The sequence below is a fragment of the Scomber japonicus genome, chromosome 10 (genome assembly GCF_027409825.1).
Source record: "Scomber japonicus isolate fScoJap1 chromosome 10, fScoJap1.pri, whole genome shotgun sequence".
Lineage (NCBI taxonomy): Eukaryota > Metazoa > Chordata > Actinopteri > Scombriformes > Scombridae > Scomber > Scomber japonicus.
Genome location: NC_070587.1, coordinates 22,294,041 through 22,315,120, shown reverse-complemented (window position 1 = coordinate 22,315,120; position 21,080 = coordinate 22,294,041). Strand labels below are relative to the sequence as shown.

General features: G+C 39.6%; 3 protein-coding genes across 5 annotated transcripts in view; 2 read left to right on the top strand and 1 right to left on the bottom strand.

Moving 5' to 3' along the window:
• Window positions 1-240: 240 nt before the first annotated feature.
• On the top strand, window positions 241-5,010 carry LOC128366261 (uncharacterized). Its single transcript, XM_053326946.1, has 14 exons — window positions 241-325; window positions 773-849; window positions 1,295-1,367; window positions 1,477-1,589; window positions 1,706-1,731; window positions 1,959-2,096; window positions 2,439-2,548; window positions 2,638-2,733; window positions 2,848-2,931; window positions 3,010-3,136; window positions 3,229-3,334; window positions 4,105-4,287; window positions 4,394-4,468; window positions 4,558-5,010. The coding sequence occupies exons 1-14, from the start codon at window positions 298-300 to the stop codon at window positions 4,639-4,641; spliced, it is 1,320 nt and encodes a 439-aa protein (XP_053182921.1). The 5' UTR covers window positions 241-297; the 3' UTR covers window positions 4,642-5,010.
• A 1,808-nt stretch (window positions 5,011-6,818) lies between these two features.
• On the top strand, window positions 6,819-15,176 carry sqlea (squalene epoxidase a). Its single transcript, XM_053327337.1, has 11 exons — window positions 6,819-7,133; window positions 7,516-7,774; window positions 8,927-9,104; window positions 9,366-9,462; window positions 9,637-9,750; window positions 10,748-10,919; window positions 11,433-11,528; window positions 12,030-12,172; window positions 13,278-13,374; window positions 13,552-13,639; window positions 13,900-15,176. The coding sequence occupies exons 1-11, from the start codon at window positions 6,855-6,857 to the stop codon at window positions 14,090-14,092; spliced, it is 1,716 nt and encodes a 571-aa protein (XP_053183312.1). The 5' UTR covers window positions 6,819-6,854; the 3' UTR covers window positions 14,093-15,176.
• Window positions 15,177-18,698: 3,522 nt separating this feature from the next.
• oxr1a (oxidation resistance 1a) overlaps window positions 18,699-21,080 on the bottom strand; it is a 62,760-nt gene continuing 60,378 nt past the window's right edge. For all 3 annotated transcript variants that reach the window (XM_053326539.1, XM_053326540.1, XM_053326541.1), the window contains 4 exons: window positions 20,183-20,335; window positions 19,970-20,065; window positions 19,191-19,264; window positions 18,699-18,857 (listed from right to left, as the gene is read on the bottom strand). In XM_053326539.1, coding sequence (XP_053182514.1) covers window positions 18,722-18,857; window positions 19,191-19,264; window positions 19,970-20,065; window positions 20,183-20,335 — 459 coding nt within the window. In that variant the 3' untranslated portion in view covers window positions 18,699-18,721. The remainder of the gene's footprint in view (window positions 18,858-19,190; window positions 19,265-19,969; window positions 20,066-20,182; window positions 20,336-21,080) is intronic.

Below are 21,080 nucleotides of genomic sequence, written 5' to 3'. Positions count from 1 at the left end.
TTTGGGGGGCATGTTATTGTGTATGTATTTGGGTCTCTGATGTGCCAGCTAACACACAAGCTTTGAAATAAAACCACCCACTGAGTTTGGTGTGGGCTGGTTTCATGGCTGACTTGCTGTGTTCTCAGAATTACTACTTAAACAAACGCAGCACCTGCTCCAGCTGAACCCTTGCTGTGTTAAAGGGATACAGTGACACCTTGTGTTAGAAAACGGAACTGCACTCTTTGTTTTGGAGGAAGGACGTGTACAAAGTTGCAGCCTGCATGCAGGAACCGTACAAGTTGTGATCCAGACATGTCAGCGCAGGAGGAGTTCTTTACGGGTAAATTGCAGTATTTCAACGCTCAAAAGTACACTACTGTCTGCTTTGTGTGTGAGTGCATGTGAGTGTGCGTGAGTGTGTTGTGGACAGAAGGCGTCCGATGTGCAACGAGCCGTCAACAGCAAACGCCACCAACACCCATATTATTTAGATTTGTTTGCCAAGGCACATGTCTGTTTGTATAGTTCGGGTCAGTGGATTTACGTCAATCCTTTCACGTTGACACATCCAGTCTGTGTTGTGACAGCCGCAGCAGGATGTATGCAATGAATGGCTCAGACGGTTTACACAGTTTGAAACAGTTAACACACTAAAACTCCTTAATTCACATTCATTCAGGAGTCATATTTCCACAGTGTTATGTTCTCTGCTCTAATGTGATCATGTTTCTTGCTGCATATGGTTCACGTCACGTGGTTAACTCAACATAACGTTTGTACTGCACAGGTATTCCCAAAATCCCATATTCACCCAGTGCTGGGCCAAGAGATGTCCTGTGCTTTAAACACTACAATGCAGAAGAGGTAAGAGTGACACACACACACACACACACACACACACACACACACACACACACACACACACACACACACACACACACACACACACACGTTTGTCTGTATATCCTCATGAGGACCCACATTGACATAATGTATTAACCTTAACCTCATGTAACCTTAACCATCAGAGCTACATGTCTAAACCCAATCCTTACCCTAAACTGAACCTAAAATCAATTCTAACCTTAACCCTAAGGTTCCCTCTTTGGAATTGTGGCCTTACAACCCAGAAATGTCCTCACAATGCTTTTACTGATTCTCTCAAAGATGCACAGACATGTGTACACATACATATGCATAGACACACAGACACACAAGTTAAGATGATGTGCATTATGATATATAGATTGTCATGACTGAACAGATAATGAGTGCGATGGCTGTCAGAGCTCAATGTTCCTCTGTGCAGGTAGTGATGGGGAAGAAGATGGAGGACTGGTTGAGGTTCTCAGTCTGTTACTGGCACTCATTCTGTGGAACTGGTACTGTAAAAACTGGGCCAACGTACATTTACTACTATTAACATCTGCTACTGTGTAACAGTGTTTTTAGATGGTACATCTTTGGATTTTTACCTCTTTATGTTCTTAGGCGCTGATCCTTTTGGGTTTCCAACCCTCCTCCGCCCCTGGAACGAAGGGACTCCTATGGAATCAGCCAAGAAGCGACTGCAGGCCGCTTTTGAGTTTTTCACCAAGCTTGGTGTGAGGACACATTTATAATTTAATGCTTGGCTACACGCAGCTGATCAGAGTAAATATGATTATATATTGCGCTATATACAGTTTATTCAATTTCTGATTTCTTCTTGTTTTCACAGGTGAAGTATTACACATTCCATGACAGGTAACTGACCAAATGTTTTTTGTTTTGTGATTTTTTTACGATTGCAGCAAATTATGTAGGCTTACTGTTTTATAATATAAAAAATTACCCTGCCGCCCTAAAATAAGGTCCACTTCTCCAGTGCAATTGGCCAATTTGCCAAATTTGCCAATGGGACTAATTTACTATATTTAAAAGTAACAAAATCTGATGAGGACAAGTCCTTAACTGTCCTCTGTTTGCCACAGAGACATGGCTCCTGAGGGCTCCACCCTGGAGGAGTCCAACAGGAATCTGGATGAAATAACAGACCTGGCTCTCCAGCTACAGAACCAGACTGGAGTTAAGGTGCTGTGGGTTACCTGCAACCTCTTTGCTCATCCTAGGTCAGTGTTTTACTCCGACTGTAAAGTTGAAGCTGTAGTTTTTTTCTTTCAGCAGGACAGTTATTGATCATTAAGACTGAAACCTCTGTTAGGCAAAAGTTAAGCATGTGGACATGTATCTTAAAGTGTGTTCATGTATTAATTGAAGTATTGTGGTTGTATTTCCTTTCACTCGCCAGCCTCAGGACTAGACAACATGGTATACGATTTTGAGAATACATATACATTTATACATGCTGTATTTGGTAGCAATGTGCTGCATTATTTATAGATCAAAACAGGAGTTGATAGGTTAAAAGAAAGAGTACAACTAATTTGACAGTGTTATATTATGTGTTAAAGGTACATGAACGGTGCATCCACCAACCCTGACTGCCATGTTCTGGCCTACGCTGGTGCTCAGGTCAAGAAGGGTCTGGATATCGCCAAGAAGCTGGGTGCAGAAAATTTCGGTACGAGTGATTTGACAGTGTCACCGCGACTAAATGTAAAATATCGACATGGAGCTTCCTTCTTGTAATCACCGCATATGTCTCCTCAGTGTTTTGGGGTGGAAGGGAGGGTTTCCTCACCATCCATAATACTGATGTCGCTGCTGAACTGAAGCACATGGCCAACTTCTTCAAAATGGCAGTCAGTAAGTGTGTGTGTGTGAATGTGTGATGGATTCCAACTCTGAATTATGGTTCAGTCTGTTCTGCGTTAGGGATGTGCCACATGTTCAGTTTTATGTGTGTGTATTTGTCACCAGAGTACAAAGAGAAGATTGGTTTGAAGTGTCAGTTTCTAATTGAACCAAAGCCAAAGGAGCCCTGCAAACACCAGTATGATTATGGTAAGGTTTCCCAAATTTAAACAACACTAATATGCTTTTTATTTTCCAGTTTTGATAATGCACTGCTTTCTTCTTCAGATGCTATGAGTGTTATAGGATTCCTTAAGCATTATGGTCTAGAGAGTCACTTCAAGTTGAACATCGAGCCCAACCATACCACCCTGGCAGGACACTCCTACGAACATGATATTGTCATGGCCTCTGCGTGAGATACTTTAACTTTTTCAGTTTTGCCACTACATAGTATCTTCGACATATCCTAAATGTTCTGTATTGTCCATGCTTGCTGGTGGACAGGCTTGGCATGCTGGGTTCAGTTGACTCTAACACTGGTTCTCCTGACCTGGGGTGGGACACAGATCAGTTCCCCATGGACATCAGGAACACAACCTTGGTCATGAAGGTAAGTTAATTTCTTTCATTAGTAACAGCAGGTTATTGGAGATGACTGTTTGTGATGGTGACATTTTACAAAGACTGTTAGATAAAGATAAAAATGAGCAAACATTCCTAATATCATTTCTTGAAAGCAGTATTATGCAGTAATATTTTATGGCCACTAGGGGGAAGCAAAATAAACTAGTATGGTGAATGTGTTATGTAACAGTTATGTACCTACACATCCAGCACGTGGAGTTACATTAGCATGCACTTGGATTCATCAGTCTGGCCATTTGAGTTAGTTCTGTAAATACAATAGTCACAAACTATGCTCACTAGGTAGCCATTAACTTTATCTGTCTGCGGTTTAATGCTGGACAGGTAATGTACAGCAGGTTCATCAGAGCTTTTTACTTGAGAACATCCCCCTCTTGTGGCTGGAAAGAGGGTTACAGACTGGAAAACAAGAATCAAAACAAGCTAAAAGAAAGTAAAATACTCAGTACAGCTGAGGGAACTACGGAATCAAATGATGATTCTTGGTGTTTTTGTGACTGTCTCCTTTTATATTCACTTTTGCATACATCTTGTGATGCACCTATTAATATGAAAATGTTGATTAGTGCAGGTTTAATGTTCATATAAACAAATGATGCTACTCTCTTATCCATCTTTTCTCTTACTCATCAGAACTCAGAACTCATGCTAGTAGTAGCACTGAATCAACTGTGTTTTTAGATGAGAGCAGTGATGAAAGAACCTAGTTATTCTGCAGTGTTTAATCCTCTACAGACCATCGTTGAACAAGGTGGCCTGCAGCCAGGAGGCCTGAACTTTGATGCTAAGGTGCGCAGAGAGTCCACCGACCTGGAGGACCTGTTCATCGCTCACATCGGAGCCATGGACGCCTTTGCTAGAGGACTCAGAAATGCTGTTCGTATCATTGAGGACGGTCTTATCCCTGGCATGGTGAAGGTACTGTGTGTAGCATTTTGAAGTTCAGGCACCAGTTATACAATATTTGGCAGGTTTTTTTCTTTAAGTTGTGTTTTTTTTGACTGGTCATGTGTGATTTTAACAGGAGCGCTACTCAAGCTTCAGTCATGGCATTGGACAGAAAGTGGAGGAGGGTTCTGCCACCTTAGAGGAGATGGAGGTAAGATTCTGAATGAACTCAGCAAAGTGTGATTGAAAGAATGAACGAGGAATGTTGCTGAAAATCATTCCCATGTTCTGTTATTTCAGGCTTTCATCAAGCAGAACGGTGAGCCAAAAGTCACATCAGGGAAGCAAGAAAAATATGAAACCATCTTTAATCACTACATATAATTAAAGAATATCTTCCTATATCTGCTTATTAGAAACATTGACTGAATAGAAACCGATACGCTGTTTTTCATATTGACGGTGCAACACTGGTGAGCACATCAAACTGTCTGTTAGATAGAGTACTTTATTAATCCCATTGGGAAACCACACTTGTTTGCAGTCGTTTTATTAAGGGAGAAGATGAACACTGTAAGTATAGAGCTGAAATGATCAAGTATCCCCATCACAGACTAACTAACAATGTAACAATATAACAAATGTGTTTTTAATGATGTTATGTCATTTTATTCAGAATACACAGAGAGGTTGTGTTCATATTTGCTGGTGACTAATGTTACATAACATACCTATGTAATAAAACACATGTTCTCAATGAAGTTGATGAGTGATCACATGTATCTTACAATGTATACAGTTGAATTAAATAGTAGTAAAACTATTGAACCTGATCAATATCCAGAAACTTACAGTACAAAATGTCTGAGTTTAGATTGTCTTATGAAATTCTGCTACATTTTTGCATATAAGAAAGATACTTTCACATACAGTCATATCTACAAAGTAAGACAAATGAACACAATGCAAAAGTAATATAAACAATCATAATGGTAATAGTTTAAAGTAAATACTATCAATGGAATTACCAACTTTAATTGATTTGATTATCCTTGTAATCATTTGTCCCACCAGTTAAACATCCATTATTTCTGAGGTTGTACCCCTGTCCTGTTTTAGTGTATATTACACATATGGAATATACTGTATGTCTACATTACATACTGCAATTCAGGGCTCCATGCCCAAAACATTTATTCTATCATCTCCAAGTAAGACATTTTATTTCTGTGTGTTATTCTCTCTGTTTCCTGAATTCTGTTTGTTGTTCCCTTCACATTTGGAAGAGAAGGTGGAGTGGGTTTTAACCAGTCTCTAGATATTTGTTTTGTAGATACAATTCTGGTCTATTAGTAGTTTAAGTTATTTTATGTGGTGTTATACCTAAAATAACCACATTAACTAACACTAGTTCATGTTGTGTTGAAACAATAATAATGTTTTGCTCAACTCTTAGTTTTATTTGAAATATGGTCATGGGTTATAATTAACAGTCAGATGTTTTTAGTTTGGGACAGAAAATATAAATATGTAAATAAGGTTTTAATTAGTTTATTTTATTTTTTGCCACCGCTTCTCCAACAGTCTAAGCCTGATTGTTTGATTTGCTATGTTAAACTAGGCTCGTATATATATAATATGTGAAAACTCCCTCCAGCATGTGTAGTTTGTTGTTCATACCCAGACACTTTTTGACAGGACTATTGACTTTTCCAAACACAAGCTTTATTGTACTACTGGGCATCGGAAAGAGCTCTCACTCTGGACTGTTTTCTGGAACCATGGTTGTCTCCAGTGTGAGATACATTAACTTGAATGTAAACATGAGCACATGTGACACGTGTCTTCTATTACAAACACTGATTATTTATTAGGTTTAAATTCAAACACAACTGCACAATTATTGTTAAAATTTCTACTAATGATTTGAGTTTTTTTTATTAGGTCCATGCACAAATTGAGTTGCTATGGTAACAGATCAGGCCATCTGTGCCTGAGATTAAATAGAGCCGGAGAGCTCCGGTGATAACCAGACTGTGTGATGGCCGGAGTTTATACTTCAGAGTGAATCATCTTGTCTTACATGACCTATCTTTGGTCCAGGTCCCCCTTTCGTAAAGCCTCTAAAATATGAAACCTGCACCTTTCCACTGACATCACATCATACTACCGTCCTGCCAGCCGGCTGTCCAATCAGCGCCTGAGGGGAAGCCCGGTGTCGATGCGGATGTCCAATCGGCTGATAGCGTGAGCTCTGCTCACCGGCACGTCACTCCTGATTGGAAGGCTGAGGTGTGGAGGAGGCGGGAAGTGAAACCAACGAATCGGAAGTGGTCCGTCTTTCTCATTACCATAAAATATGCAGCATCGCACCGACTGTCTGCCGATGAGCAAAATATCATGAGTACTAAAGTAAGTTTATTTAGGCTAAGCTGACTTGATTCTGGAGCACCTGAGAAATGAACAATCATTGCTAATTGATATTTAGTGCACGGTGATTTATTTTAGTCAGCTTAAAGAAACCTGCTTCTCAGTATCTCTTTCACCATCACTATTTAATTTCTTTTTTTTTATTAATTTTTTTTTAATCTAAAAAGATGTGGACTTTCCTGGGAATTGCGAGTTTCACATATCTCTACAAAAAATCCGACTCTGTCTTAAGCTTCAGTCACAAAGAGCTGGTGATGGCCGCAGCCTTATTTCTGTCAGTGGGGCTGCTGCTCTCATATGTCAGATACTTCCATGGCCACAAACTCAGAGTCTCTTCGGTGCTTCATTTACCTCTGAGCCTCATGTCTGTTTTACCTTTCATCAACTATTTCATCCCTCAAAGCTCAACACAGAAGAGCGACACAACAGAGAACCACAGTAAGAAGGTAAGACACTGCTCACTATGTGAACAAAGGATGACAAAGACAGATTAAAAATGGCATATTATAATCAATTATTTGAATTTATGATCATTTTTTAACTGTTTGGTTTTTAATTTGTGTAAATAGAAGAACCTATGATTTTATTCATGCCTCTTTTAGTTAGATAAAAGTGATGCAAATGTGAATATTGTTGTAAATGTATGTGAAATAGTGGGTAACATACTGTTATCTATCACCACTGAGATTGATATATCAATTTAAATACGTTTTGTAAAGTACATTTCCCAGTGTTTACTTTACAATCCACTTCAGCTTGGACTTTACTCTGTGTATATATAATGTATGATGAGCCTCTGTCTCATTTCCCTCCGTTTCTTCACTTCAGAGCCGAAGAACGAGGAAGAGGGCGAATGTAGAGTCCTCCACCTCCGAAGCTGTGTCCACCAGTGACTCCTCTGTGGCCCCGGAACCAGATGTGGTGATAGTTGGGGCCGGGGTCCTGGGCTCAGCGATGGCAGCAGTCCTGGCTCGGGATGGCAGGAGGGTGACGGTGGTGGAGAGGGACATGAAGGAGCCTGACAGGATAGTGGGGGAGCTGCTGCAGCCTGGAGGTTACAGAGCGCTCAGAGACCTGGGGCTGGAAGGTCAGTGATGGAAACTGCTGTTGTTATTGACAAATGGAAAAAATGCCTCTGCTGAGTTATAATAGAGGTTAAAAAACCAGCTTCTAACTCTTCAAACTTTCTGTCAAAGTTAGAACAGTGTTGCTTTATCACACATGAGAGATTATCACATTTTTAATCTTGGCTGCACATGTCTGACTGGTTTGAGTGGGCAAGGCTCAGTGGGAAAAAGGTGATGTGACACGCACCAATCACAATCAAACAATACCTTAATTAAAATCTGATGATGTGTTGTTTGGTTGTTTATTCATGTTACCGGAATTGTCAATCAACTCAAATCAAACCACACCTACTGTGCTTTGAGTTTAATTCAAAGTGTCAGCATGCTAACACACTCCTAATGTCAGAGGATCCCAAAGTTATTAGAATTCATCATGAAGGTGACACGAACATCTGTACCACGTTTAATGGCAATCCATCAAATAACTGTTGAGATATTTCAGCCTGAACCAAAGTGTGGATTCTATCTAAATAACTAAACTTTATCTTTCACTCTTGCTTATTTATTTGTGCATATTTAATATTACAGAAGAATATGTAAAGAAATAAATAAAAAACTAAGTTTTTAATTTTTGAAAACCTCCTTTATCACCGTGGCAACATCTTTATCATTAAGATTTTTTCTATGACGTTAATACAGCACACTTTTAAAAAGCCCATCTTGCTGGATGCAAGTTTTGACCATTATAAAGACTCAGAACATAGATAGAAGTTATGCCAGGCTACATTTTGTGTAAATATGTATAATTGTATGTAAAAGACATCTAGAATATTTTCAGTTGATTTAATAACACAGCCATAAAAATATGCAGTCTTGGGTTTGAAAGTTTCTCTCATTTCACCCTCACATGATAGATACATGATTGTCCCACTGTAAAATTATATTTCTCCAACTTCAAAGCTATTTGAAGGTTAAAAAAGGAGCAAGTTTTATGTAAATGAAGTAAAGTGCACCCATTGGTCATTTTAAAACAAGTCCCCGCTGTAGCTTTTAACCTTTGTTCCATATCTCCACCCTTCATTAGATCACACACATGTGAACAAGCAGCAGGCTGGATGAACAATGAATGTGAGCTGTTAGGACTTTAACCTGTAGCTGGTGTTTGCCCTCAGGTTCAGTGGAGGGTCTGGATGCCCATCTGGTGAAGGGCTATGTGATCCATGACATGGAGAGCAGCACAGAGGTGGAGATCCCCTACCCTCAGGAGGAAGAAGGCATCCAGTGCGGACGGGCTTTCCATCACGGTCGATTCATCATGGGCCTGAGGAGAGCCGCCCTGGCAGAACCCAAGTGAGTAGAGTTGTGACAAAGAGAGTGTGTGTGCCAACTTGGCTAATGGGATAACACTCATTCTGACAGCAGTTAAGAAACAGAGGGATCATTTAACATCTTATTTATTTGAATGTAGAGGGGAGATGATTAGAGTCTGAGAAAGCTCTTAAGTTGAACAAACTACTCATAAAGTGATCATTAGTCATTACTGTTCCATGTTTCCTCTGCTGTCCTTTCAAATTGAAGTTATATCTCTAACTGTGTAATTGCACCCTCTAGTGTTACAGTCGTAGAAGGCACTGTGACCAGTTTGGATGAAGAGGACGGCTGTGTAACCGGAGTCCATTACAAGGATAAAGAAACTGGAGACATCAAGGTAAGAAGAGGAAACTCTGTGTGTGTGTGTGTGTGTGTGTGTGTGTGTGTGTGTGTACATGTCGAACAAAGCCTTTAAAGTCTGGGCTTCCCTCATGGAAAGAAATACTACCTTTAGTACCTTTAGATAGAAGTGTCTGATTATGACATGACCGTGTGGTCCCGTGTCCTGCAGGAGATCCGTGCAGCTCTCACAGTGGTGGCTGATGGCTGTTTCTCCAAATTCAGAAAGAGTCTGGTTTCTGGGAAAGCTCACATCTCCTCTCACTTTGTCGGATGCCTGATGACGGTACAGTTATATACTTTATTTATTGTCAGCATTTGATTTTATGCATCTTGCACATGTAATATAGGCTCTATAGTGCATAAGCATAAGTCATGTGAATAGGTGTCACACAGAGATACAACACAATAACAATTAAGTAACATAGCAATTAGATAAAGTAAATCAATAGCAATATTTACAGTACAGCTTTTAATTGTTACAGTGTATTGTAGTCATTTTAAATACATAGAAAAAAACTACTTTTATTTCTATTTGTAAGTGTACTTGCTGTATGCCATAGGTTTTTCAAGGTGTCCTACTTCCTTAGGAGCAGCAAGCATTAAAGACAATTTCAAAATTAAATACAATAAAAAAAAAAAATAGAAGAAGAAAATTCAAAAATGAGGTACCAGTGGTGCTATCTCTCATCAAGTTTTTATGTTTTTCTTCATTCAAAAGAACAAAGCTCAAAGACAGATCCCACACTGCACCTTACCTGAATATTTCCATAAATCCTTTTAATCAGTCAGGTTAAATAGTTTAGTAATGCTTAATGCCTATTTAACATCTATAAGCAGTACATAAATATACAAATAAGTACATATAATATAAGTATATATTTTATAACACACTAAAATCTAGTTGTTAGTAGAAATAAGTATCAGTAAAATGTCATATCTGCTACAGCTACATTATAGTAGTATAGTATTCCCATCTGTAAATGCTAAATGGGGGGAAGTAGGATATCAAATTAAAGGTTATTCCAATAATATTGTAGTGTTATATATAGTGTTGAAAATTCAGTGACTGCATGGTTACCTCTTGTTCTGTTCTCTGACATTTAAAGTGTTCAAACCTTATAAATGGACCTTTACCAACTCTAAATACCACCTAGTGAAATAAAAAGTCTCAAGTATTGATTAAAAACAAGATGTCTTCAGCCCAATACCTCACTCTGTAAACTGAAGTAGAACCAGGATGTGTGTATCCATCGCTGAGCTCTTCCTCTTCTCCTCTTCAGGACTGTCCTCAGTTTAAATCCAACCATGCTGAGCTGGTGCTGGCCAACCCGAGCCCCGTGCTCATCTATCAGATCTCCTCCTCACAGACCAGAGTGCTCGTGGACATCAGGGGGGAGATGCCACGCAACCTCTCAGAATACATGTCAGAGAAAATCCACCCGCAGCTGCCAGGTAAAAGAAGGAAATATCATAATTATCTGTAATGAGAAATGACCTTTTTGGTCTGTGGATGAGCTCCTGGAGCGTGATGAATGATCAAAGTCTGTAACTAGATTATTTGAAAATCATATTCTTGGAAGGATTTTTTTTTTTATCAAGCGGTCATGCTGAGTCTTGATAGCTGGGAAGGTATCCAGATTTCTTCCTGAGCTGTGAGTGAAGGAAGGTGCAGTTGAAGGATTTGACATTCATGGAGCGCTCGGCTTTTCAGCTGAAATATCAAAGCCTAGATATCAAAGCACCAGCTCCACTAACCTTGACAGAGGTCCAGCTGATGGCGGAGTCAGTCACACTGATGCATTGATAATGTACATTCACACACCAAAGAAAAGCTGGGTTTTTTTTTTTTTTCCCTCTTCGTGTGCATGAGCCCAGCGTGCACCTTGTGGGTTTTCATCCTCAGAGTCAGCTTAGTGATCGACCGCCTGCTCTCTCTCTCTCTCTCTCTCTCTCCTCTCCCCTCAGAGCATTTGAAGGAGCCTTTCATGGGGGCGCTACAGAACGATCGACTCAGGTCCATGCCTGCCAGCTTCCTCCCTCCCTCCCCTGTCAACAAGCCAGGTACTGAAGTGTTATTGTCTGTAGTTAGAAGTGGTCAGAGGGAAGTGCTTTGACTGATTTCAGCTTGTGTACAGTGTGATGCATATCTTGGAAAGAACTTATTCCCTTTGGTCATTACTGCATGATGAAAGAAAGTGAAACTCTTTCCTGGCCATCAGCTAATTTGCAATTAGTCTGTGTTTTAGGTTAAACTGAAAAATTGTTGTAAATGCATGTTCTTCCCAAGGGTTAAAAAAAGAAAAAAGATCAATACTTTGTTTTAGGCATGAATTGAAAAATGCTGGATCTGTTTTTGGCTGATTGAATCACACAAAGTTTGACATTTTGGAAAATACGTGCATTCACAAGCCAAGTGGTATCAAACTTCTCATCTAACTTTCAGCAGTTTGCCCAAAATGTCAGACTATTCCTTTAAAATAGACTCCTGTGATGAGCTCAGCTAGAAAGTACTGAGTTTAATGTGTTTTGGATGTGAGACAAACAGCAGTGTGTCGTATGCAGGCGTGCTGCTGCTGGGCGATGCCTACAACATGAGGCATCCTCTGACCGGAGGAGGGATGAGCGTCGCGCTTAACGACGTCCGCATCTGGAGGAGTATGCTCAGCAACATCTCAGATCTGTACGACGACGCGGCCATGCTGCAGGTAAACACTGAGAGCAGAGATAACACAACATGTCCTCTGAAAATATGTCTAAAGATACCTAACATACCAAGTAATTCGTTTTATAGATACTGGTTAATAAATAAGTTATTTAACCCTCAAATTCTGTTCATATTTAGTCTCTAGACCATTTCACTTTCATAAATCCCCTTTCAGTCAGGAATAAATGTCTGAGTAATCCTTAATGAAGATTGTATTCTATTTATTAATAGAAAAAAAGACATTTACAATCACTATGTTATGGTCCAGAAGAGAAATAATATGAATAATTTAACATGTTTGAAGGCTGATTTTTGAATTTTCTGATAAAAACAAGTCAAATTTTGGCATTTTTATAAACAAAAATATTTATCAGCTGCACAAAAATAAACAAAAAGATGCATTTCATTTCCATTTTTGTATATTTACAGTCGCATTAGATAAAAGTCCACCATGGGGAAATGTATATAGAGTGTTTTTACAGCTTTAAATGTAAAAATTTGTCAACTTTGACCCTGAACAGTATGTAATGTATATATGTGTATAAAATGTCAGAAGGGGAAGAAGAAACTATAATCGGAATAATAAAATTTGGTTCAATCGGTAAGATAAAATGGGAAGAAGAGTTGGGAACTAACTGAAACAGATATTTAATAAAATTCACAAAACTACCACTTCCCTATTTTTAGGAAAAATTAGCTTGGAATATAAAAATGAGATATTTCTTGACACCAGTAATGATTTTTTCAATATAAGATCCGGTGCTGGAGGAATGCAATTAATTTAAATGCATTTTGGTTATACTGTAGGTTTGAAGTTTATTGAAGAGGTTATGCAGAAACTACATCATCAAAATGTATCAAGGAGTCAATTACCAGCTAACTACAGGCTTCCTGTAATTGGCATATATGCTCGAGCGTGCACACACACACACACACACACACACACACACACACACACACACACACACACACACATATATATATATATATACAATGTGTCTGCATCCTATTTGCCTTGTCCTGTTATTCCCTCTGCTCTAGGTGGGAGACTGCAGACCAGTGTACAATAATACACTCAGCTCTTTTTTTTTTCTTCCTCTCAATAGGCAAAGAAAAAATTCCACTGGGAACGCAAGTCATCACATTCTTTTGTGGTGAATGTGTTGGCCCAAGCCCTGTATGAGCTGTTTGCAGCCACTGACAGTGAGTCTCTACCCACCACAGCCTGCATCTAATGACACATGAAAAACAATGACACAGGATCAGAAATAATCATTGTTATCATGCACTGAGTATGAAAAAAACCCCTGAATTTATGCCATTCAAACAAATGACGGTCATTTTCTCATCATGTCCATGTGGTTGTGTTTGTTTCACCAGATTCTCTGCATGAGTTGAGAAAAGCCTGCTTCCAGTATTTCAAGCTTGGAGGACAGTGTATTGCAGGGCCTATCGGACTCCTCTCAGTGTAAGTAATAAATAATATGCTCCATCATTATACAGAATGAAAGAACATCTGAACTATAGTCTTTTTTATAGCTTCTGATGGTGAAAGATGTAGTTGAAAAACAGTCTTGTATTAAAGGAATAGTTTGACATTTTGGGGAAAAGTGCAAGATATCGAATATGCACTCTTCCACAAAATGTCAAACCATTACTGTAAAGGCCAATTCAAATACACCAGACTGAACATTTTTATTGCTCTAATAACATCTTGACTTTTATCAGGTTGACGCCCAAACCGATGACCCTCATTGGTCACTTCTTCGCCGTGGCCATGTACGCCATCTACTTCAACTTCAAGTCCGAGTCCTGGTGCACCAAACCCCGAGCTATACTCAAGAGCGGAGCCATCCTGTACCGAGCCTGCACGGTCATGTTTCCTCTCATCTACTCAGAGTTCAAATACCTGGTGTACTGAAGACTTTACACTGGAAATCTGCATCTGTATCACATCTGGACAGAGATAGACCAAACTCTATGTGAGCTGTATGGCTTGATTAAGAAAGCTAATTACTAAAGTTGGTATCATTAGTTTGTGGAACCACTGAACAAGGCACTGCTGCCATCTTAAACTTCATGATTTAACCAATGAGGATTTTCTACGTTATGCCCCGGCCTTACTGACAAATGAAGATGTTGCCGTTCTTTATGTCCAACTTACTGCCTTTTTGGATAGATTTGCATCAATACATTGGTGCACACTTGTTTGTGCTTGCCCACAGTGTGTTTTATATCCAATATTAGCTCCCACCCTGGACTACACTGAATATTCAGTGCTGTGGAATTATTCCTGCCTCTTGTAATTGTCATGTGGAACATGGCGTCTGAATTTCTTAATAATGACTTTGAGATAAAGCCACTTTCCTGCTGTATATTTTCTTGTAGAGCTAATTTGAGCTGTATTTAATACAAAGATCCTTCTGTAATGACGATGTGTTAATACAAGAACAATTGTGAATCTAAAGCACTGATGAAGGGATGTCTAAAATGTTATCCCACTATTGTATTTCATAGAGAATTATACATCTGTTGTATATTTTCAGCCTTATTTGTTGGGATAAATATCTGAATGACTTTCTGTGTTCACACTGTTTGCTCAGAGGATCATCTCCTGCCTTTCTGTTCATCTTTATATATATATTGCAATAAGGGACGTTTTTTTGTAACACGTTTTGGTTGCCTACAGTCAGTCTGAAACATGCTGACGGTGCAGCTGACAAGACAATAATCCAAGAACCCAGCGATGATCCCTGCACTATCCAGTCCTGCTGGATGTCTCTTGACACAGCAGGATGCCCTAGGGGGAAGTTTGGGTTTGACAGGGATCTGAAAGTAGAAGAAATAAGGCTCAAATCAGGACCGAGTCAATAGATGATACTCGGGCGTTGTTTCTCCTGAGCTGACACAGACGAGGAGCTCCTGAGCTGTGAATCATCACAGCTGCCTGCGCTGTTGTGTTGGGCCTGACTGGCCGTTCAATAAAACATACACGACAAACCAGATTTGTGTTTCACTTGACTGGTTTTTAGACTTCCTCTCATGAAATGTAATTGGATAATTTGTATAATCACACAGTTAATGTTATTGATTAAAGATCTGACAATAGTGCATAATCTAATATTTGGGAGTGATTAGACTCATGGGACAGTCGATGAGCAAACCAGCAAGTAACTAAAGTGGACCGACACTTACAAAATCGACCATTAGATGGCGCTCACTCACAGCTGAAGCAAATCATCCTGTTTCAATCAGGACCCAATTTATTATCCTGCCTCTTACCCCTCAGCTCTCAATAGACTGGATTAAGTCACTCTGCTGGTCTGTACTAGTGAAATTCAGGAGATTTTTTTATTGGAACACAATGAAGAGTCGACTTTTTAAAATGAGTCTGGCATTAGTCTTTTGTTGGAGGTTTTTACATCTGCAGTAATACGAATACTGACATTCTCTTTAAATTCTAATACAGCAAATGTAGCTGTTGGCCAGTGATCAAAGCAGGGCTCAGTCTTGTGTGTATAATCTAAGGATTTAAAAGGACTTGCTGGATGAGAACAAAAATCTAAAATATATATATTGCCAGTGACATCAGCTGATATAAGTTTTAAACTGTAGCTCTATCAACATTGATAATCAGCAGTGTGGTTTCTATATCAGTTTGTGCTAACACAGACACACCCACTGATGAGCCTGGTGCAATATTTCATCTACAATAATCAAAAGACTCTGCTAAGGTTAGTGAAGTTGTAACTTTTAAGAGTTTTCAATGAGCATGATGCACAAGAGCTTAGTTACAGGCAGGCAGACAGGCTCCTACTGAAATGTGAATACTGCTGTCAGGAGAGAGCTGGCAGAAGAAATAAAGGCTTTTTGGACATTTCTCACATTCCTTTGTCTGAATATCAAACCATGTTCAGTTACTGATTCTCCAAAATGATACGTTCAGTTGTAGCATGTATGGAGTGTGTAGTGAGCCAATAAAATAATTAGACTTTTACAGTTTTTACATTCCATTAATAAACTGATTCATTTGAGAAATCTATTATGTATGGTTGAAATCAATTTAGACTTGTTATAAATGTTAAAGTAAACAAAATAATATTGAAATAACTGCATTTGTTTTTGCCTTTAAATGATAAATTAAATTTGAATTAGAAAAGAAACCTAAAAGTTTAAAATGTTACTTTATTGCATTTACCCGTCTGATAATCATGTTCATCTGTTTCTTCGTTTCCTGCTTTCATTCAGTTTCCATTTCATGAGCGCTTGCATTTTTATGCATAAGCAGTGGGCCACCTAAAAATAAACTTTAATAATGCATCTATTCATGTGATTTTAATTAAAGCAATTAATAATGTATCTTTAATGTCAATAGTTTAAAAAAAAGAATGTATTCATTTGACACTGAAATTCTAATTATTCCAGTGCCACACTGCAAACCTCCATATATGTGAACTACTGTACATGAAGTAGTAACTCTATGCAGGATACAACACTTACTAATCCATTAAATAAAAGGCTAATATTAAAAACTAACTAAAGGTTGAAGCATGACAAATTCAGACATATCCCAGGTTACAACAATTAATTCAGCTTTATTGTTATTTATACATCACTGATACATTGTATTCTGGTGAAATAATTGGAAGAATTATCCATATTATTCTTTGTGACTCTCCACAAGGACACAAATACTGGTGTGGAAGACCAGAAAGGGGGGAAGAAAGCTCCTTGGGGGAGGGTTACGCACTGTACTCTCTTCCCTTCACCTGCCATCATCTGTCTGTCAGAAGTCAGTCTGCCTGCCTGCATACCTACCTGTCTGAGACTCACCTGACAGCCACATGAGGAGAGAAACCGAGCCCTGCTTCCGTGCTTATACACGTTCAACCCCCCTTCCTACCTTTAAGTAATCCTCCTTTTTAGACACACAGAGCATTAGGGCATACCCTTATTGATATTGGTAGCAGCAAGCTTTCTACTAACAGTTAACATCTTAATGATCTAAACAAAAAAGTACTGTACAGCTACTGCTAAGAGAATCTAAGAACCTGGCATTGACGCTTTTACACCAGATTAAAGTGCTAGAAGCAACCCACCAATCCACACTTTATTATATATATATATATATGTATATTTATATAGCATTTCATATATATATGTATATATATATATATACATACATATATGGAACAAATCTACTATTTTAACATTAATTTACAGGGTAATATACATTATATTGTAACAGCTGAAATATCAGCACAAATAGATCACTGTCACACATAACAGCAAAATATATATGATTATATAATTCCATATATAATCATATATACCAATATATAATTGTCATATATGCATGTAAAACAGTTAACCACGTCTCAGGCTTTTCAAATGATACCCAGAAAAGCAATTGTGTATCAAGACGTAAAAGCTTTACAAGTTTCTCTCTTGAAAGAGCGTCAGGTGGCGGCAAAAGAGCCACGACCTGCGGGTATTTGAGGTCACAGGACAGTTATTTGCATATTCCACAAATCTATTGCAACACGTTACTGTCTACAAACAGTACAGCCAGCATCCTGTGAGAGGAGCTGGTGTTAGCTGGACTCACACATACACCCACTGAACAGAACATTACGACGATGGGTGATCTGATTATAGCTATGTGCTTTCAGATGGTGTGCTATGACAGTGAACAACAGGAGGACTACAATACACAATACTCTATAGTTTAGCCTCAGAAGACAACCCAAAACTGTACTGTACTGTAAAAAGACTCACCTGCCCCCTCCCCCCACACAGCAAATATTTTCTTCTCTGAGCTAAGTGTCATCGTATCCTTCTGCTGATGTATTTTGTAAATTGGTGTTTAGCCACAAACCAGAGCTTTGACACTCCACCACCACCATGTGTAATGGAATGTGTTCAGCTTTTTGTTAGCTTGCCTTTCTCTTCCTCTAACTGGGTCTCTCTCCGTCAAGGCTGACAGCACAGTGAGTAACATCCTACTGAATGGACAAAGTTCTTAGGGGGTTTGAGAGGGTGTCGGGGACTCCTTGAGGTTCTGTGAAGTTCAAATGCACAATCTGGACCAGTAGGGCAGTTCTCTCTACTTGCAGCAGTCCCAAACCTCAGCCGCCATCATCCTCACCACCTCTCGGGTGAGAGGAGCTCCGATGGTCATTTCCTCTTGGAGGCCCAATGGTCCCTTTTAATCTTTCTCTCCTTCCCTGCTTCCCTCTCTTCATCCCACTGACGCAACCTCGTCTCACTGTCTCTTTCACCATTATTTTCACTGCTTTACACACTCCCCCCTACTCTGCAAAGAGGCTGCACAAGGCTGTAACAAGATACACACAAAGGTAATTTTTCACAAAGAAAAAAAGCTCCGTAATAACTGCAGTAGTAATGCACAACAAGCATCCGATAGCTGGCTTCCACCCTGGGGAGCCCTGGTGATGTGCAGTTAGGTTTGGGACGTTGCCATTGTTCTAAGGAGCAGGACTCCTTGGTTTGCCCTTTTGCAGGACTTTCCCTGTGGTGCACTGTCTTGTTATTCAAAAGCCCAGATCTCTATGTCCTGCACATAGAAATCCTCCTTTTTCGACAGCATGGGGTTCCCAAAAGTTTTACAGGAGTGACTCCTGCCGTGGTAAAGGTCTCCATCCAGCCACAGACCGAACTCACCACTGAAAGACAGAAAGAGAAATAAACTTCAGTCAGGTGGACACAAACTTCTCTCCAGGTACACATTTTCTGTGGGGTCTTTCTGGGGAAGCAAACCTACTTTTCCACAACGCATCACACTTTAATAGCATTGTTTAGCATCTTGAATTCTATCTTTGGATTATCATAAAACCTGCTCCTATGGTTACAAAATTAAACCACATCATTTTACTGCACAGTCAGTGTTCATCTGTCAGGATACTGGATGCTACACTTTACTATCACAATGTATCACATTCAACGACAGACTAATATATTTTGCTACAAAAGTAGCTTGGAGAGCAGCTTGAGCTCACCTGCCTCCACCAAAAGCTAAGGAGTCCATATCTCCTTTCATGAAGAACATGTTGTCACCTGTCCATTTGTACACCTGTCCGGGATGAAACAGAGAATACATTGGAAAATAGCGGTGTTGACATAATATAATATCCTTAGTCTTACAACCTACATCCTGAATCAACAACTAAACATTCAGTTAGAGCAATCAGACACACTCAAAAGAAATGTCTTAACAAGTTGATGTATCTCTAAATTCACTCTGTTAACTATATTTAGAGAAAGTCAGATGAATTTGCATTTGGATTGTATTCAGAGATTTTTGTGTAGATTCATATATCTGACTTTAGCAATACTTCTGATGGCAAAAAGTTCTTGTTTGTAGAAAAACCAGTCAATGCGTTTCTTTCAGCTCAGTCAAATCAGTCTCCCTTAGGTGTAAAGTTCAGTGTGGAGGACACAAGTTACAAAACACTTGAACACCACTGAGTTGTCTTTACAAAGAAAAACATAACTATCCTGTATAAGGATGTATAGACTGATATTTATCACTGCATAAGCTGAATCAATGTCACATGCATTAATAACTTAGCATATGACTAAGAAAGCATATTGATTAGTGCTACTTTAAAGCAATAATGGCCACACATAGATCACTTCTGCTGGATGTCCTCATCCTCCTAGCATTAAGTATATTATATATTAACAAAAAACCCTGCTCATCTAATGTCCAAATCTAAACTTTCATTTAAATTTCCACAGAAAACCCAACATCTTCAAACAGAAGAGGGCAACGTACCTCAAACTCTGGATTGAAGGTGAAGAGGAAGGTCTCTCCGGTGCCATAAAAGCCATCGCTGACTTTAAAAGGCTCAGATGCCAACGCACCAAACACCTGAAGAAAAGCACGATGGTTACTGTATACTAGAAACATCTCTAACCTCAATGAGACAGTTATTGTATGTAACAGTAACACCTCTACAGTATGTTTGTGCTGAATTCTGTAGCTCACCTGGCCGTCGCTGTCCTTAATGACCATGAGCACTGGAGTGTCCTGGCCCTGCATGGCTCTGTACAGTGTCTTAATGCTCATACCGTGCTTCGTTGTACCAAAGGCCAACGTCCACGGGTACCCAATGGTCCGTGGTGGGAGATTCCTGGCGAGCTGTGGGTAGGTGGTGGTGGTGGTGGTGGGGGAAATAATAAAGAAAAAAGGATGGAGCGAGGCGGGGGGAAAAAAAAAAGAGAAAGGAAATGAAACACTGAAAGGCCACAGCCGCCAATGCTCAATTACATCTGCAGTGACCTTTTAACACCGCCTGGCGTTTAAAGAAGAGTAACAGGGCTCCAAACAGCCAGAGCAGTCTCAGGAGAAAGAAGAGGTCCAGCACTCCCTCAGAGAGCCTTGCTGCCCCTGCTGCTGACAGCCTTAAGGATTAACAAGCAGCTGTGGTGTATAGTGAGATAAAGCCACACAAACGTGCTGGACTAGCGGTACAGTGTATGCTTTATTTTAATGGACAGATAAAACAGACACCGCCTGAAACATGGAACTAAAGTGACAACTTTTTAAAGTATGCTGCTGCACCGTTTTCTGCTGCGTGGAACAAAAAGGATTTTAAACGCTGTGTTCAATCTCCAGTAATTCGTCAGTCTCTAAACACTTTGCTCTTTTCTTGTCGGTTCAGCACATCCTGCCGTAGCAGGGTCGTGTAATCAGCAGGCTGGAAACGAAGCAGAGAGCAGATGAACCCCTTACTCTGCTCACCTCTGCACTGCTGAGAGTCTCATCTGAGCTCCTGGCTCCGTCCTCAGGGTGATTAAAAAGAAGCCGCAATTGGCAGTCTACTGGTCAATATGCCAACTGGGACTCATTTGGAGACATATGTGTGTGAGTGTGTGTGTATTAA

Bases quoted from the DNA above. Each gene is read 5' to 3' on its own strand.
- LOC128366261 (XM_053326946.1), top strand. From the start codon at position 298: ATGTCAGCGCAGGAGGAGTTCTTTACGG. The intron at 326-772 runs GTAAATTGCAGT...TGTACTGCACAG, and splicing joins GCAGGAGGAGTTCTTTACGG to GTATTCCCAAAATCCCATAT. The intron at 2,549-2,637 runs GTACGAGTGATT...ATGTCTCCTCAG, and splicing joins GCTGGGTGCAGAAAATTTCG to TGTTTTGGGGTGGAAGGGAG.
- sqlea (XM_053327337.1), top strand. From the start codon at position 6,855: ATGTGGACTTTCCTGGGAATTGCGAGTTTCACATATCTCTACAAAAAA. The intron at 9,105-9,365 runs GTGAGTAGAGTT...TGCACCCTCTAG, and splicing joins GCCGCCCTGGCAGAACCCAA to TGTTACAGTCGTAGAAGGCA. The intron at 9,751-10,747 runs GTACAGTTATAT...TCTCCTCTTCAG, and splicing joins TTGTCGGATGCCTGATGACG to GACTGTCCTCAGTTTAAATC.